The sequence below is a fragment of the Centroberyx affinis genome, unplaced genomic scaffold, assembly GCF_046629955.1.
Source record: "Centroberyx affinis isolate AG114_WGS23_722 - 3 ecotype Tasmania unplaced genomic scaffold, CSIRO-AGI_Caff_v1 ptg006089l_1, whole genome shotgun sequence".
Taxonomy (NCBI): Eukaryota; Metazoa; Chordata; class Actinopteri; order Beryciformes; family Berycidae; genus Centroberyx; species Centroberyx affinis.
The window spans coordinates 18,237-32,500 of NW_027283100.1; the positions used below are offsets into that span (position 1 = coordinate 18,237).

At 40.8% G+C, this 14,264-nt stretch overlaps 1 protein-coding gene across 1 annotated transcript in view; it reads left to right on the forward strand.

Annotated features, from left to right (window-relative positions):
- arfgef3 (ARFGEF family member 3) overlaps window positions 1-14,264 on the forward strand; it is a gene marked incomplete at its 3' end in the record, with an annotated part of 45,515 nt that overhangs the window by 14,224 nt on the left and 17,027 nt on the right. Inside the window, exons 6-13 of the mRNA XM_071512105.1 lie at window positions 4,167-4,283; window positions 5,030-5,075; window positions 6,545-6,629; window positions 8,171-8,275; window positions 8,518-8,642; window positions 10,150-10,397; window positions 12,274-12,386; window positions 13,587-13,719. Coding sequence (XP_071368206.1) covers window positions 4,167-4,283; window positions 5,030-5,075; window positions 6,545-6,629; window positions 8,171-8,275; window positions 8,518-8,642; window positions 10,150-10,397; window positions 12,274-12,386; window positions 13,587-13,719 — 972 coding nt within the window. The remainder of the gene's footprint in view (window positions 1-4,166; window positions 4,284-5,029; window positions 5,076-6,544; window positions 6,630-8,170; window positions 8,276-8,517; window positions 8,643-10,149; window positions 10,398-12,273; window positions 12,387-13,586; window positions 13,720-14,264) is intronic.

The following is a 14,264-nucleotide window of genomic DNA, read 5'->3' on the forward strand; positions in this document are numbered from 1 at the left end:
TCTGTACTGTACTGTACTGTACTGTACTGTTCTGTTCTGTTCTGTTCTGTTCTGTTCTGTGCGGTTCTGTTCTGTTCTGTGCAGTTCTGTTCTGTTCTGTTCTGTGCAGTTCTGTTCTGTTCTGTTCTGTTCTGTTTGTTTCTGTTCTGTTCTGTTCTGTTCTGTTCTGTGCAGTTCTGTTCTGTTCTGTGCGGTTCTGTTCTGTTTTGTTCTGTTCTGTGCAGTTCGGTTCTGTTCTGTTCTGTTCTGTTCTGTTCTGTGCGGTTCTGTTCTGTGCAGTTCGGTTCTGTTCTGTTCTGTTCTGTTCTGTGCGGTTCTGTTCTGTTTTGTTCTGTTCTGTTCTGTGCAGTTCTGTTCTGTTCTGTGCGGTTCTGTTCTGTTCTGTTCTGTTCTGTTCTATGCAGTTCGGTTCTGCTCTGTTCTGTTCTGTGCGGTTCTGTTCTGTTTTGTTCGGTTCTGTTCTGTTCTGTTCTGTTCTGTGCAGTTCAGTTCTGTTCTGTTCTGTTCTGTGCGGTTCTGTTCTGTTCTGTTCTATTCTGTTCTGTTCTGTTCAGTTTTGTTTGGTTTGCAGCAAAATCCATCACAAACAACAATAGTGCTGAAATGATTAGTCGATTGATTGATTAGTCAATTCACATAAAATTAATCCATTATAATTTTGATAATGGATTAATTGTTTTAGTCATTTATCAAGTAAAAATACCAAACATTTGCCGGTTACAGCTTCATAAACGCTAAGATTTGCTGCTTTTCTGCTTTTCTATAAAATGAGTACTTTGGGTTTTTTTGGCTGCTGGTCAGACTAAGTAAACAACTTTAAGAATCACTTTGTGCTCTGGTAACTTGTAATGAGCGCTCAGCACCAGCACTTCAAGCGCTCAACAGGTCGGTTGGTGGACACGCCCCCTAAATGACTAATCAATTAATAAAAAAAAATATCGATAGATTCATTGATAAGGAAAATAATCGTTAGTTGCAACGCTAAACAACAGTACACATAAAAATACAGTGCAAGCACATAATAATCATTAAAAATAAATACAGAACATCACTCAAACACTGTAGCAGTCATAAGTGAATATATAATAGAGTTCCTTAAGAACAGCCAGTAAGTAGTTTGATAATGATGGATGGTGGTCTGCACTGCACCTCCAAAAAGATCAGAACAGTCACATGACAGCATCGTTTGCTTGATAAGAACTAGAGAGCACAAACCTCTGCCTATACTGAACAACTCTCAAACACATCACTCCTGTCACTTCCATTTTCAATTGATTTCTTGACTCTGCAAACACCCAGTTAGGATTTAGAATCCAGTCTACATCTCTGTTAGTTCAATAGTTATGGCTAAAAAATTATAATTGTCTAATGGATCAATTGCTCCTCGGTCCACTAATTCTGATGGAAATCTGTTCTTAAGTTTTTGAGAAATTGTGCTAACAGACAGACAAGCTTACTAACTAACTAACAGGGGTGGGAACATAACCTGGCAGAGGTCATGAAGTTTGACAACTCACCTGGTTGTTAATTTCTGGCCAATCTGCAGAGCTGAAGCTTAAAAGTTTACTTTTAAAAAACAGAATAACATTGAAATAACAGTAAATAAATCGAATAAACTCACTGGAGAACATATGTCTAACCCCAAACCTTAAATGGAGATGGAAAAAGACATTTTTGTGATCACAAGTTTAATTCTTTTTTTTATTTTGCAGCTTGGGCTGAAAGTGAAAAGCTTTTTTTCTATGCCTTGCTGTTTCACGATTCAGTCATAAAAGCATAAACGAACTGCTGGTAAAGAGCGTTTCTCCCATTATGTCCATCCATTCACTTTACTTCCTCTTAACTATCCTGAAATATGCTGTTTGGTGGAGAATTTCTTCCAAAGCGCCTTGCAGCACAGCACATTTTTGGTTTAATCCGGTCCCAGTGTGAATGAAACCCTGAACACTGGAACACTGAACTCTTAATGAGGCGTCCTGCATGGAGATAAAGAAGGCTTTCCTCTCCTGCTCTCTGGTAGAAGAATCTAATAAGGGGATGTGTCTCATTATTTGAGGTAGCAGGGGGGCTGCCATTCCCTCTCTCATCCTTCGCACACACACACACACACACACACACACACACACCGTGCCTGTCAGGCCTAATGATGCAGGATGTATTGATCATCCATTGATCAGCCGCAGATGGTGTAAAACATCCCTCACGCCGGCCAAGTCTTTAAATCTTAATGCAGTTAGCATAGATTGTCTTTGTCAGGAGCATCAGATGGGACTCAGATGGGAGTCTCTCCATGCACAGACAATGGACCTGGGTTAATTAGTGAAATAAATCTTAGCGTTTGTTTTAACCAGCCTGGAGTGCCAGATGGGTGGAGTTGAAACAAACCAAAAAAAAGTGATTGTATGCAAATGTAAAACTCGTATTAATAGGTAAATGTTTAAATGTTTGAGGAAAAAATACTGATATGATTACATTTGTTTTTCATTGAAGTGTTGTAATTTACTTTTTTGGTGAACCCACTTTCCCTCAACCTGCCTCGTCTACTTCTACTGCAGTTAGTGATTTCCTACGTTTCCCAGAATGCTTTTCGACAAGCCCTAGAGCACAGGCGTGAACCTTTTGCTTTCAATCAAAAGTGGGCATATACATAAATATCGCTAGTGAGCCAACTAAACATCGAACAAAAGGTTCGGAAATTTGTGTTTGGTAGATTATTTCTCTGTTGTAACAATGCTTCTTGGCAATACATTTTACACCGTTGGAAAGCCTGTTTATTTCCCTTTTAAATGGTGCCTCATTTGTAAGGAACATGCATTTGTGGGATGAGCAGCACAGCTGAGTATGTGGGTTGCGCTCATGAAAAATTTGCCAAATCTTCTCTGCCAATGCCAAACAGCTTATTCTGCTGTTGCTATTGACTCTTGTTTTGAGCTTCCGGTACCCCAGGTGCTGACAATCAGGTACCTGATTGGCACCTGATTGGCAGCACCTGTGAGCATGGGCCCTGCTACAGTGGTCAATTTGTGTCTGCTCCAAGAATCGGCATGCCACGTTTGTCTGATCTCGATAAGGCCTGTGCGATGGGGCGACTTCAAGCTGGTGTTCCACCAAAACCTGACGTTCACCACTGATGTTTTACATCCTGAAATATTTTTTCATATCAGACTCCACTGGAGCTGCTGGAAACATCTGGAGGTGATGTTAATGTCTGTGTCAGTTAAAACACTTACTACAGGGTGGATTTTTTTCCTTTATCTCTTTGTCCCAGTTGGCCGAGGACTGATTTACACCAGAACCTCTCCTCGTGTATCTTCCTTGTTCTGTGTCCCCTTCAGCTTTTTCTACTGTCTGTCTCAATGAGGAAAAAATGAAAGCATTGAAAAGAATGAAATGGAAAAAAAAAAAGAAAAAGAAATGAAAAGAATTAGCCCCTGAGGAAAAAAAAAATTGCTTTGGTTTAAATGTCCAGGTCGTCTTATTGTCGACGTGTCCTGTCCCTCCTCGACTCCCCTCCCCTCCCACTCCTGTCCACCTCAGCAAGTGTGTGAGACAGTGAAGCATCCTGTGTGTGTGTGTGTGTGTGTCTGTGTGTGTGTGTGTGTGTGTGTGTGTGTGTGTGTGTGTGTGTGTGTGTGTGGCTGTATGCTTGCATTTCTGGTCCTGTGTAGCTGGAACACTGCTGCTGCTTCCATTCCCACTGGGGCCACATATGTTACTAACCTATACACTCATGATACAGCAAGGCACTTTGGATAAAAGCATCCACCAAATGGCCTGTGTTATATATGGCTGTGTGTGTGTGTGTGTGTGTGTGTGTGTGTGTGTGTGTGTGTGTGTGTGTGTCCACTCAGCTGCTGACTCCTGTGTAACCTTTCAGAGAACAACAGTGTTTATTCTGTGACCTTCTGTTCTAGCCTGATGATCCCCCCCCCCCCCCCCCCACACACACACACACATTTAGTGTCTGGTCACCATGGTAACCTGTGACGCCATGGAAACCTCCCATCATGCTGTCTGATAGTTCAGACAGGACTGTGCGTCAGGACTGTGACTCAGAAATAAGAAAGATCACACATTGATAGATCAACGTAACGAGATGCATATGCGTGTGTGTGTGTGTGTGTGTGTGTGTGTGTGTGTGTGTGTATGTGTGTGTGTGTGTTTAGGTGTGTATAGAGACGTATGTGTCCAGCTGTCACCAGCGCAGCATCAACACGGCGGTCAGAGCCACGCTGAGCCAGATACTGGGAGACCTGACGCTCCAGCTCCGCCACAGACAGGAGGTCACACACACACACACACACACACACACACACACACACACACACACACACACACACACACAGACAAACACATATAGACACAATACACAGACATACACGCAGATACATACATAAACACATGTAATATAGACAGATAAAAACATACTGTACATACATACACATACACACACACACACATAGTCACAGGTATGCATGCACACACACACAAACACACACAGAGCACAGATAAACATGAACACACACATACACACACACAAACATAAACATACACACATAAACACGTACATAAACACACCCTAACACAAAATAAAAACATATACACAAAAACACACCCACACACAAATACATAGAGACAGACACCACACACACACACACACACACACACACACAAATACATAGAGACAGACACCACACACACACACACACACACACACAAATACATAGAGACAGACACCACAAACACACACACACACACACACACACAAGCAGGCAGACACACTGTCTCACACACACTTGAATAATTTATGTCCACATCAATACAAAAAAGTACAGGGACTCAAACAGTAACACCCTCCAAACACACACACACACACACACACACACACACAATAACACACTTTCAGTATTTTACCACTCTATCACATAACAACACACATTTGCTTCCATTTATGTAATACCCACTATGCACACACACACACACACACACACACACACACACACTAAACATGCTGTGTTCTCCTCCACAGGGAGCAGATGGAGACGAGGTGACTGTGCCTCCGCTGCAGAGAAGAGGTGCCTCATCACTTATTATATTACCTTTTATATCCGATTAGGCATGGGGCGATATGAAAATTTCATGTCACGATTATCCTGGCCCAAATAATTGCGATTCCTGGTATTATCCCGATAATCATCAAAATATGCTTAAAACTTGACTTAAAATGGCACTAAAACATACTGGAATCACTTTACCTTACATTTTGTTAAGAAACAAATATTTTTATTGCATCATAGGACACATATCTTTTTTTTTGTGAACATCCTTTTTGGTGAAAAACAAACAAGGACAGATTCAGACTCTCGCCAACTGACCCAGCAGGTAATCACAATGAGAGAAAAAAAATCCATTAATAAAAAGAATCTACCTATCAACCTGATATCCAAGCATTCACTTGGTTCAGTTAGTTATGTGTTGTAAATGCACAGTAAATGAATAACTTGTCAGGGAATCAATAGGACTGTACGTTAGTGAGCTAGACAGCTTTCACTCGTGAGGATATTCACGCTCATGTGAGGATATTCACGATTATCCCGATAATGGAAATTCACCAAGTTTTTTTTTTTTTTAAACACTTTATTTATAGATTTTCAATTTACAAAATCAAAACAAACATTGGCAGCATACAACAACCACCTCCCCACCCACCCACCCCAAGGCCACAGTGGAGAAAAAAAAAATGAAACAAAAATAAATCAATAAATAAAATAAATAAATACCTATAATATGGTTACAGACAATTCCTGACATGTACATTGTTAAGCAGTGTTTAGAATAGGAACATTGCACAAATCTTGAGTGTTTTTATCGCTATAAAAGATAAAATCTTATATCCTCCCATCCCTATATCCGATCCTTATCCCCGAGCTTTTGGTTCGGACCGTCGTCTCTGTGATCACCGCTAGTTTTTCCAAAACAAACGTAGGAAGGCTTCTGATTGGCTGAACGGTCGCTGACAAATCTGTCCGTCCAGAAAAAGTTCAGCTGGGTCTGACAGACAACAGACAGCTGTCAGTGAAAGTGTTGTTAGTGTTTTATGCCTGTTATAAAGCCATAATAATATCCAGTCTGAAGGTATTGAATGAATAACACCTTCACATCTTTATGATACTATGAACACACACACACACACACACACACGCATGTTCACACACATACACACATGCAGACACACACAAGCATGCACATACAGTACATACACACAGGCTGTACAAATGACTTGGATGCCTCTCTGCAGGCAGAGAGCCAGGCAGGTTCACTGTGTAGGTATTGATTTAGTCCATTTATTACAGAGAGAGAGAGGGAGAGATAGAGGGAGAGGGAGAGAAGAAGTAATGAGGTAATTCCTTTTTTATCACTTTGCGTACGTACTGAATGGAGATAATGCAAGTATAATGAATTAACTTTGCCTTGTGTGTGTGTGTGTGTGTGTGTGTGTGTGTGTGTGTGTGTGTGTGTATGTGTGTGTGTGTGTGTGTTCCAGACGTCTCTCCCACCAGTCAGGCTCTGTGTGAGGACGTGGTGACGGTGCTGACTGTGTTCTGTGAGAAGCTAGAGTCAGTAGACAGGTAACACTGCAATTATTATTATTATTATTTTTTGTACGTTTTTTTTTGCATAATAGTCCTCTGCGTGTGTATTGTTCAGACGATTCATTGACCTGAAACTACTCTGAATCTACGGTGGATTTAGGTGGTTTTGACCCAGAGTTAAGCACCATGTTGCTCTTGCCCCCATGAATGCCGTTCATTCAGCATTAGCAGTAGCTTAATGTTGTTTGTCTTGCTGCAGAGGCTTTGCAGCTGAGTCCCAAATCTCCCAGCAACCAGGTCAATTCAATAATGTTAAGTAAAAGTGAATTGTCTGATAAAGTAGATTTGTAAACAGCAGTATATAGACACAGGGTTCCTACACATTTTCAATTAAAAAATTCCATACTTTTTCCAGACCTTGTTTTGTTTTGAAGATTTTGTCTGGTGTTCAATATGATTTACACAGATAGACGTCTTGCCCCTGCTAACTAGGTCATATCACTGTATAGATGAAGATTGTTCTTCACAGCCACAAATATCAGAATATGTGAGATGATTGGCAGGGTTCCTACACGGTTTCCGTTTTAAAATTCCATATTATTCCCAGACCCTATGTTCTTGACCGGATTTGATTTTGGTGGGTATTTGATATAATGCATGCTGACAGCGGCTGGGTAATAAGAGCGTCCCTCTATCTGAACATTATTCTTCACATCAACAAAACCTGTGGACTCAAAGTGGGTCTACAACAACATAAAAGCTAGAATTATGTGTGTATCGGACCTGAACCGCAACATTTTCCATACTTTTCCAGACATTTTTTTTTAATTCCCAAACTATTTAAGACCTGGAAATGATCAAATTCATTTTTAATATTTTTCTAGACTTTCCAGACCTGCGTAGGAACCCTGTAGACATGTTTCAGTTTCATTATAAAAACCAGGTATTTCCGCTCTGGGCCATATTCAGTTCAATGTGACACAGTAACCTGTCCTGTCTTTAGCCCTAGCCCCCAGTAGTCCATATTCCCATGATGTCACATGCATTTCCTACCTATATGGTGTTTTACCATATACTCGGCTCATTGGCTGTGGTTGTCATTTGTTTATAATCACCAATTAATTTATTACAATGACCTGTTATTTTCCCAGCGAGATGGCCATGTGGTGGTGGAACAGAATACTGAAGGAATGAATAAATGAATGAATGAATAAACACACAGAAATGTGAGTCAGTTACAGTAATGAGAGTAAACAGAATTCATTACTTCAACCCTTGCCAATCAATTGAATATCACAGGCTAAGATATTCCTAGAATGCTTTTCTCATGACACTGAAATATTTTTCTAACAATGCTGGATATTAGCTGAAGTGTTGAACATGGACCCATGGAGTTTCCCAACCAAAATGGTAGGCACGGTGGTGAAAAAGGATAATATACTGTATATTTGATCCTGTATTTCCATCACTTTTATGGCTTTTGTTATGACCGTCGTATTTGTGTGCGTGTGTGTGTGTGTGTGTGTGTGTGTGTGTGTGCGTGCGTGTGTGTGTGTGTGTGTGTTCTCCCCCCCCAGTGATAACCAGCTCCTCCAGCTCCTCTACCTGGAGTGCATCCTCTCCATGCTCAGCAGCTGTCCTCCCACAATGCACCTGTCCAGAGGTTTCACCGACCTTATATGGTAAGACTCGTCGTCTTCTGTACTCACTGCGCAGGTTGCTGCCAAAATACAGCCATGGGCTATTAAAAAATATAAAGATCATGAAATAGCCCTGATCCGGCACGTTACAAATCACTGTCAATACATTATGCTTTTGTTTTTGCTTCTTGTTTTTATTCTCAGAATTGGTGACATCCCTTGTACTTTACCATAATTATTCCATTGATTAATGCAAATAACCAATAATATATTACTCCTCCCAGGAAGCAGCTGTGTCCGTCCCTGGTGGTGCTCATGGGAAATCCTGTCAACGACAAGACCATCACCTCTCACCACGGCCACATGGGGGCGCCGGAGAGAGACCGACTCTCAGACAGACTCAGCCAAGGTAACTGTGTGAAGAAGCTGCTGTGAATGGCTGCTGCAACTCTTTGCAGTTATCCAGAAAGCAGCTCCTGCAAGGGAGTTGCTAGTCTGGAGTCGTCAAAATGACCAGCCTGATAGCCTGATATAAAAATTTAAAAAATTTGACAGTTTGAAACTCGTTTAGCGTTAAACTGTAAAATGTCGATAGCTACCATGATCAGTAACCAAGCTAGCTACTGAGTTGTTGTTTATGGTGCAACTTGATACATGTCCCAGTGTTAATCCCCCTCTGAAACTACCAAAATGTTCCACTCCAAATACTCCCTTGGGGCCAGTTGAAGGCTCAGATATGGGAAATTAGCAGTTGTAATTAATCTCAGCATTAAATCAAACTTCAAGGTCCCATATTCTCCACTCTCCAGAGTTTTATTTTGTTTCTTTCTGTCCATTCAAAGCTGTGTGTGTGGTGTCATGAACCAAAAACACGCTCAATCCATTTTTACACGTTCATTTTCCAGCATCTCTCTGAGCCTTACCAAGCACAGGCTATTTCAGTCGCCGTGTCTTTAAGGCTCATTAATATTAACGACCCCTCCGTTCCGATCGGTTAACCGTTTCAAGAGTGAAACGTGAGACGCCGCGGCCCGGCGGCTACAGGTAGGGAAAACTCTCCGGTAATAAACACTGACAACCGCTCAACCGCTTTGAAAAAAACACTTTGTTAGTCTATTATTTCTTACAAAAATGATAATGAGCGAACCTTTGTGACGCCACAAAGTTACAGAAGTCCAAACGGCTCGTTTAGAGGCTCGCTGCACTAATATGGATTGTGTGGATTTAGTTGGCGACCGTGCGTTTTGATATTTTCACCATGTTTAGATAGACCATCCAACTCCTTTAGAATCACAGAGGAGAGGGGAATCCTGTTTTACACCAGATGGGACCTTTAATAATAACTCATAATATTCATTATTTTCATCCCGGCAATCATTTTGTGAAAGAGTCTTTTTTTTCCAGTGGTGGATGTCTTTCATCAGAAAATGTGCTCGTATACTATCTAGCTGTTATTGATCACAGATATTGAGAATTTAAAAGTCACTGTCAGAGAGCTGTATGAGCTGTACTCATTTTTAGCTAATTGTACTCTAAATTACTATTGGTGTATGGTGTATGTGTATTGATGTATTGTGGTATGTGTATTGTGGTGTGTGTATTTTATTGTTAATTTCCATATCTGTAGTGTATCGTGGTTTTATGATACTGAAAGCTGTATATTTTAATTACACTGTACATGTAAAAGCCCAACTAGGGACAAGAGTTGAAAATTAGCAATAGCTATAAACTCTCTGTGCAGCACATCAGTTTCATGCTCTGTATTGGAACTATGTTAAATTGCATCGTCCCTATCAAATAAAAAAAAAAAAAAAAAAAAAAAAAAATTCTGGCACAGGATCTGGTTCTGGTGGAGAGCGTTCTTTTATCAACACAACATTTTTTTTTTTTTTCCCCTCCTTGTCTTCTCCTGCTAGGCATCAGCCAGGAGACGGACTCTTCCGGCGGAGCGGTGTCCGATCAGGGCAGAGGGTCGGGCTGCTCCTCCAGCGCCCCCGCCAGGATCGCCCCGGTGGTGCGGACGGTGTGCTACATCGCGGCGGAGCTGGTGCGCCTGGTGGGCTGCGTGGAGTCCATGAAGCCGGTGCTGCAGTCGCTCTACCACAGGATCCTGCTGTACCCCCCGCCCCAGCACCGCACCGAGGCCATCCGCATCATGAAGGAGGTGGGACGGGGGACACAGAGGGGGGAGAGGTTCCTGGACACATAGGTGTAGATCTGGGAAGGGAGACGGGGAGGCATGTCCTCCTCAGTATTAGGTCTTTATTATTTAGCTTTATTTCTGCCTTAAACGCACATGCTGCATCTTTACTCGCTCTGCGTTTTTAGAAGCACAGTTGAGTTTTATTTTGTGATAAACACCCGTTCCCCCTTAAAATGAATGGAGCCCTTTTCCTGGTTCAACAACAAATTAGACTACAGTGTTAATTATTTGATTGTTAAACTGAACCCTTCAGATTAGAGCTGAATAATTCATCTTAAAAAAATTGAAATCTAAATGTGAACTGCAATTTCCAAATCGCAGAGGCTGCAATTAAGAGAGAAGGGCGTCCAAACTGGATTTACAAACAAAGTTTTAGAGCTGTAGGTAATCTTTGGTCTCTGAATAAAGTAGAATATTGGTGAAAACCTTTCATCAGACTCAAATTCAGTAAATCCTGCACACTGATATATATCTTTAAACAATTTTTAAGTTGCCAAATAATTGCAATTAGATTTTTTGTCAATATCTTTCAGCCCTACTTCAGATCAGGGGTCAGTTTAGCAATGTATTACTATATTTCACCTCCTCACTCTCTCATACCTGCATACTTTGCTCATGTTAAGTTGCATGTTTTGTTTAAAGATTGCCAGTGAGGTGAGGGAAAACTTAGTTGCATTTACTGCTGCTATTGTGCCCGTAGTATGTCAGTGTGATCTGCTGCCTAGAGTGTGTGTCCCCCAAAGTTTAAATGAAAACGCGATAAGAATTTTGTGTTTATCTGAACCTGAACTTTTTATCGGAACCTTTCCAGTTAAGGATTATTCACCGCACCGCTCTGCTGCCCAGAGGGTTTAGACAGACGTTCACCCATGATTCTTTATAGATCCTTTGAATTCTGCTAAGAAATACACACGGGTTGGATCTTAATGGAATAAAGAGATCCTTAAATTGAGTTCCCCTTTAGAAAAAGCACAGCGAATGGTTCGCATAGCAAGCAAGTCCTGATGCCAATCCATCTTCAAGGTGAAGCTTTGCTCTGTGCACCAAGAAGCACAGTAATGGCATGAATTATTCATATATGGAGATGATTGAGCCAACACACACACACACACACACACACACACACACACACTTTCTTACTACGCCTATGAGGATACACACTCCCTAAGCATTTAACCTGAACTCCTTGACCTAAAATGAACTTTTTGTGATGACCAGCAAAAACGTCCTCGTAAGTAAAAGTACAAAGGATTAATTCAGTTTACAGCACAGTGCTTGACATTTGACACAATAGAATAGCTAAATTATAACTAAAATTTTGTGAAATTAGAAAGCAAATGAACCCCTTGCACCCTGATTTCCCCTTAAATTTCCCCTTAAGAAGCTTTTAAGTTAAGAAGTTAAGTTAAGAAAAAATATTTTTTTCCAGAATTGTATGACAATGTCTCATACATGTTCTGTATCTGCTCATTCCAGTGCTGAATTGAAGCTATAGCTGCTTATACTGAGTGAAATATTCAAAGCCATTTTTTTATGGCTGCACCATTACATCAAATGGAAAAAATATTGTGTCTTGTGCGTAATTTTATACACATTTTCTTGTAATTCAGCATGACATATTTGGTATCTTTGGAAACTTTGGGATCTTGACTAAAATTTTAAATAAAGCTCTGTTTATTGGAACAAAGCTTGGCTGCGACACATGCGTTTGTAATTATTGACCCGCCGGCGGGACCAGCAGGGTGGAAGAGGTGTGAAATAACTAGTTTTATCTGTCTCTCTGTGTGTGTGTGTGTGTGTATGGGTGTGTGTGTGTGTGTGTGTGTGTGTGTGCTAGATCCTGGGCAGTCCTCAGAGGCTGTACGACCTGGCCGGTCCCTGCGTGGCTGAAGCCGACACCAGGAAGCGCTCCTTCTCCAAGAGGAAGTCCCACCTGGATCTGCTCAAACTGTCAGTGAAGCCTCTCGTCTTCAGTCTCATGTTGCGTTCCAGAAATGTCGGAAAGTCGGAAATTCTGACTTCAAGGAAAAATGCAATGAAACGGCGGCAAAGATGCAATTACGACCTACGAGTTGGAATTTCCGACTTCTGACTTTGAATGGAACGCAGCGTTAAATCAATTTCAAACTCTCAGTAGATCTGCCGTGTTTAGTGCTTTTCGTGATTCATTTTTTTCATAAATATGATACGATATAATACGTTATGATATGATTTATATGATATATGTGATCTTTTGTGTCAGTGAAGAGCAGAGAAATCCTTATGCCCTTCACTTGTTTAAGCTATACATGTTTGTAGCCTTGGTTATGTTCAGAAACTTGCTGCACAAGCAATGGTTTATATTCGTATATCGCAATTTTATTTTCCACAGTATGAATATTGCCATGGGGGGCAATATTGAAACTTTCCATTTCACTTAGAATGCCAGCTGTAAGTGAAAATAGTATCAAAAGATGTTGATGCTAGATGTGAAAAGTGCAGTAAAATAGTTTTGCTTAACAAGTCATCAGGACTGATTAGTGATTAATCATGATTAATAATCATGATCACAAAATCTGAATATCACTTTAGCTGTAGTTGTGCATACCTATGTTATGGGTTTACAGATTGCAGGCCTACGTCCCACAAAAAAGGGTCTTTATATCCTTAAATGTTCTTAAATCATGTTAAACCAATATAAAATTTGAATCCTGGGTAACACTTTACAATAAGGGTCACTAAGTTAAGGGTTAGTTAATGCTTATTATGCTTATTCATTAACAGTTAACTAATATGTAATTTACTAATGGTGTTCATATTAACTAAGGTATTAATTTATACATTATGTAATAGTTTATAAAGATGACTTGAATTAAATAATGTATAAATTAATACATTAGTTAACATGAACACCATTAGTAAATGATTACCAGACACATTAGTTAATTGTTAATTAATGGTTAGTTAATGCTTATTAAGCATTAACTAACCATTAACTTAGTGACCCTTATTGTAAAGTGTTACCGGATCCTGACTAAATTTCACTGGATGCAAGCAATGCATTTGAAAATGTGTGTGTGTGTGTATGTGTGTGTGTGTGTGTGTGTGTGTGTGTGTGTGTGTGTGTGTGTGTGTGTGTGTGTGTGTGTGTGTGTGTCCTCCCTCCCACAGGGTGATGGATGGCATGACGGAGGCCTGTGTGAAGGGAGGCATCGAGGCTTGTTACTCGTCGGTCTCCTGTGCCTGCGCTCTCCTCGGGGCGCTGGACGAACTCTCCCAGGGCCGCGGCCTCCAGCCGGAGCAGGTCCGCCGCCACACACACACACACACAAACACACACACACACACACACACACACACACACACACCGCTCACTTTAGGTGGTAGTCTTGATGTTAGCGGGATAGGCCCATGGTCGGGGCGCTTAAACCCAGTGGAGCTGCTCAGTGGCCGACAGGAGAAGCCTGTGGTCGCACTGGGCAGCTACCAAGTCTGAGTGTGTGTGTGTGAAAATGTGAAAAACAAATTTACCAAAAATAACAAAAACAAATTTCCTCTATAGAGGACAATAAAGAATGAATCTGAATCTGAAGCAGGGCGTTTGCTTAAAGATTATGAGGCCTCATTCTGCTTTCTCTGGATATATATTAAGGATGGGACGATATATCGAAATACAATATATCACAATACAAAAATGTCGTGGGGCAGAAATGAATGGTGATATCGGCTCCATTTTATTCTGCTGTAGTAATCACAAATGAGACTCTTGACCATCACAGTTTCACAAGCTCTCCATCCAAATTATATTATTGTCACTTTGTAAAGACATTTTTAAATTGTTGTTTACAT